This window comes from Triticum dicoccoides, chromosome 2B (assembly GCF_002162155.2).
Source record: "Triticum dicoccoides isolate Atlit2015 ecotype Zavitan chromosome 2B, WEW_v2.0, whole genome shotgun sequence".
NCBI lineage: Eukaryota > Viridiplantae > Streptophyta > Magnoliopsida > Poales > Poaceae > Triticum > Triticum dicoccoides.
The window spans coordinates 236,803,399-236,807,985 of record NC_041383.1 but is presented as its reverse complement, the minus strand read 5'-3'; the positions used below and the strand labels follow the sequence as shown (position 1 = coordinate 236,807,985).

General features: G+C 52.8%; 1 protein-coding gene across 2 annotated transcripts; it reads left to right on the top strand.

Annotated features, from left to right (window-relative positions):
* The first annotated feature begins 426 nt into the window (after positions 1 to 426).
* LOC119367613 lies at positions 427 to 2,924 on the top strand. 2 transcript variants are annotated; one of them, XM_037633087.1, is made up of 2 exons: positions 427 to 1,783; positions 2,756 to 2,924. In XM_037633087.1, the coding sequence occupies exon 1, from the start codon at positions 484 to 486 to the stop codon at positions 1,492 to 1,494; it is 1,011 nt and encodes a 336-aa protein (XP_037488984.1). In that variant the 5' UTR covers positions 427 to 483; the 3' UTR covers positions 1,495 to 1,783; positions 2,756 to 2,924. The 2 variants fall into 2 exon arrangements, with proteins under 2 accessions (XP_037488984.1, XP_037488983.1); XM_037633086.1 differs by having other exon boundaries at positions 2,747 to 2,924.
* Positions 2,925 to 4,587: the final 1,663 nt, after the last annotated feature.

The following is a 4,587-nucleotide window of genomic DNA, read 5'->3' as shown; positions in this document are numbered from 1 at the left end:
GTTTTAGGAAATCACGTTTCAAAATAATAAGCACGTTTGCAGAGAAAAGGTTGCGTTTGAACTTTTTTAAAATCGTATCTGTTGTTGGCGTTCCTTCATAAAGGTTTGCGCTGTTGTATCAGTCAGTAACTGATATTAGGTCAAGTGGATATGAACTATAGAGCGTAGCAGGAGGTCCATGGTTCGATCCCACTGCACCGCGTGTAATTTTTTGCGGATTATTCGCCCGCTACCCGCTACAGTATCCGCACACGCCCCGCTACACGCTACAGGTGGGCCGGCCCAGTCTGACGGTCCCCTGTGCGAAGTCCGACTGTGTGCCGCAATAAGCGGCACATAGGAGCTCACATGGCCGCCGCCCTCCCCGAACCCCGTGGATTGGACTCAAAACCACGCGGGGGTGGGCGTAGCGTAACCGAACGAGGCCGAAGGGAGCAGGCAAGCCTCGCCCCCCTGCAACCCCGCAAAAGAAAATCTCCAGCCATGGCCGCCTCCCTCCCCGACTGGATGATGCTCGAGCGCTTCGTGTTCTGCAGGGAGTCCTTCCCGGACAGCGAGGGCGCGCCCTTCATCAAGGCCGACGGCACCAGCTCGCACGGCGGCAGCTTCTCCGTCGCCTTCCTCGTCCTCCAGCCCCCGGGCATCTCCCGCCTCTACCTGCAGTGGCCGGGCGGCCCAAAGGAAGGCTCTCAGTGCGTTCTCGTAGCGGCACACCGCAATCTCGTCCTGTTCAGGCTCACCCCAGAACCTCTAATCATCCGCGAGGCCCCCTTCGTGGATTTCCGACAGGACCACTTCATCTGCGGAGCTCAATCCTCGCCGTCCCAGCGGTCGCTGCTGCTCCAAAAGATCCCCAAGTGTGACATACCTGGGCTCTTGGATTGGAGGGATGGGAAGAAGGTGACCACGACGCGCTCGTTTGATCTTAACCCCGTTAGCATCTTGTGCCGCGGAGAAGAAGAATTCGCCTTGGCGCAGTTGAACTTCCGTAGATCCAACGACGAGTGGGGCAAGATTGAGGCTGAGCTGTGTGTCCTCCGCTCCAAAGTAAGCAATCGTCGTCACGAATGGAAGAGTGAGAAGTGGCTGCCGATCCAGTGCGAAGGGCATGAAAGATCTGATTTGGAAAATTGGAGAACCGATAGAGTGGTTCCGTTCAACAAGTATTTGTGTTGGGTTAATTACGGTGGGGGAGGTATCATATTCTGTGAGGTGTTCAAACAAAAGCCTGACATTTTTTACCTCCGGCTACCTATACTCGAGCCCTTCTTACATCAACCTCCATTGAGATTTCAGGAGGCCAGCCGCGTTGTGGGTGTAACCAAAGGCAGCATGGGTTGTGATGAGCTGAGGTTTGTTGATGTAGTCTGTGAGGATAGTAACATTATTGATCCACTAGGCTCTCGTGACAAGGAGGGTTTCACTATACGCTTTGAGGATAACACAGAGTGGTGGCATGGAGTGGGATATGCTTTTCTTCATCACATGCTATGAATTGTGGAGTATCAACCCTGAACTCCCGCATGAACTTCTGAAGCATCCTGTTGTAAGTATGGAGGACCCAAATGTGGTATATTTTCTGATGTCAGAGCGTCTGGAACATGTTAACAAGGTTTCCGTAGTTACTCTTGATATGAGTACCAAAAGGCTGCTTCCAATTCATCCATATATTAATGGAAAGGAAGACCTCTTGGGCAAAGACGCTGACATGGTTCGGCGAAACGCCACTTTTCTCCAAACCTTTCTTCCCTCAGAACTTCCTAAGTTCTTAAAATCCCATCAGGTATTTGCATCTCAGATTTATATTTGTGCCCCGCGTGCAAGCTGTTGCTTTGTTTGTTATTTATGCCGAGTGGTATTTGTTCAGCTTAGTAGTGGTGATAATGGCGTTCTAATAGATTAGAAGAGTACAATAAATTGCTTGACTGTTTTTGTGATGTCATAATTTGAATTAAAATGATATCTACCACATTTGTATAATAAAAAATAAAAATGGCACATCTGTGCAGTTGAAGTTGTGTCCACCTTGCATGCAAATTGCCAAGCTCTGCATTTAAATTTAAGTAGAGTCTCACCGCTGATGATAGAAAGAGATCACCGCTGTTTCAGTAACTGTCGGTGCCAATAGCATAATCAATTTTGTCACAACGAAATACCTACTCATTTTATCACCTGCTGTGAGCAATTATTGCTTACTTATGGCACAACGAAGAGAATTCGAAATTGAAAACTACTACCAAAATCCTATGGCAAGTAAAGTTTTGGGAGGCTGTCACTTGAGGTCTTGCCCTTCTATCTTTTCTTCTTATTTTCCTGGACCATTTTCTCTGTTTTGTTCAGTTAGAGTTCGTGGTGCTCTGCCTGAATCCTTCAGGGTTCACCGACAGTGTTCTATACTGTACTTTGGAGCCTTTGGAGCTTTGGAGCTTTGGAGCTTTGGAGCTTTGGAGCTTTTGGCAGTGCTCCTGCCATTGCCCGTCAAAAAAGTACAGTTTTTTTCTGAGTGAATGTTGACATCAGTTTGCTTACCACGCTCGACGCGCGATGTATAACAAGTACAGTTTTTAGTTGAAAGTGGTCACAACTGTATTCATTTGATACAAGTATCTATCATTCATGTGTTCAAAAAATACTGAAATATGTATTAATTAGCAAGGCTGTGGGGAAAGTAGCAACTATTTTGTGTTCTTTTATTTGCTACAATGATTTCGTTACATGTCATTATTTATGAGCTTTTTTGTTTTAGATTTCATAGCTCAAGTGAAGGTGCGAAAAAGATGAAATCAGGCGACCAAGTCCCTATGCTAGACTAAGGACTGAAGCAAACCAGTTATACGATGTTGGAACTTATTAGTAGTTTGATCAGTATCTGTAATGTCCTGTGATTATGACCTCTATGTATTTTGGGTACTGATATGTAGCAATTGCCGAGACCTCTGTGGGCACACGATTCTGTGGCATCTCGACATGGCTGAGACCTAATGCTGATATATAAGGGCATCTCCAGCCGTTCGGCCCCCCAGGGCGACTAAATTGAACATCCTGGGGGCGTGCCGGCGCTAGTTCAGCCCCTGGGGGCGAGCTAGCTCCCAGTCACGCACCTACGCGCCGGCCCCAGGACGCGGTATATTCAAACTTGGTCGTTCCCGCTCTCAAAAGACGCCGCAAATTCGGCGATCGGGCCCCAAGACGCGGTATATTCAAACTTGGTCGTTCCTGCTCTCAAAAGACGCCGCAAATCCGGCGATCGGGCGTAGTCTGGCGTTACAAAAAAACAGAGCGCCGCCGCCTCGGCGGGGTCGATTCACTCGGCGGGGTTGGTCCCAGGTGTTGGCGGAGTCGGCGTGCGCGAGCTCGGCGGTGTCGGAGCTGCTTCGGTGTTGGGCTGCGTCGGCGCGGCTTCGACACTGCTGGGCGGCGATGTAGAGGCTTCGCTCGGGCTTGGCGTCCGTGTGGCCGTGGGCGTCGTCGGCGTTGCCGTCGGCAGCTCGTTCAGGATGAGGCCGCGCTGCACCAGGTACCACGCCTTGAGCTTCTCGTCGTTGCTCTGGAGCATGTCCGCCCCGCCCATCAGGAAAGCCATGTAGGTGTTCCTCTTCTTCGCGGCGACGTTCGTCCGGAGCAGGTCGAGTTTGATGGCGTTGTTCTTCATTAGCGCCGACCACCGCCCCTCGGTCTTCTCTTCGCGTAGGACGGCCCGGGCCTGGGTGTCGGCGAGGCAATGTTCGATGGACTCCTGCACTCGCGCGGTTGCCGCGTCGGCGTCTTTCCCCTTCTTGGCCAATTTGTGGCCGTCCGGCCTCCCCTCCGACGCGCCCGGAGTCGTGGCGTCCGGCTTGTATGTCTCCTTGGCCTTGTCGAGGGCACGCCGGACTTCCGCCCACTTCTCGCACTTGTCAATGCGCTTGTAGACGTGGAGGTGCTTGAAGTTGGCGTCTTGGTTGTCGCCCCGGTACATGGCGAACATACGCAGCAGCTGCGCGGACGGACGAACAGTTGGCGAACAGCGGGCGTAGGGGACGAAGATGTGCGGGCGAACGGCGTGCGTACCTGATCCTCAATGCTGGCGCCGCTCTCCGGCTGAGCCGCGACCTCCTCGACGATTCCATGCCATTTGTTGCACGCCAACTGGATACGCCCCCAATGGTTCGCCATCGCCTTGGACCCGCGCTGCATGTAGACGCCTTTGAAGTAGGGGTCGACGAGCTTCCGCTCGTCGAACTCGGCCTTGATGCGGTCCCAGTACGTCTCGAGGCTCTGGTTCGCGCCGGTGGTTGGGTCGAGGCAGACGACTTTCCACGCTTCGGCGAGGCATTCCTCCTCCTTGAACGTCCACTTGATGCGCGGTTCGCCCGACCTAGCGGCCCGCTTCTTTTTCTGGCGCCCCTTCGTCGGAACAGGAGTCGTCACTGTAGACGTAGCCGAGCTCGGCCTCCATGTCGCCGTTGAGGTCCACTACCTCATCCTGGGTGGCGAACCCGGGAGACGAGGCGGCCGCGGCCGACCCTGTCGCGATGATGTCGTCCATGTCGGCTCCCGTGTCGTCGGCGTCGCTGAGGTGCGAGAAGGGTAGCGGACCACGGTAGA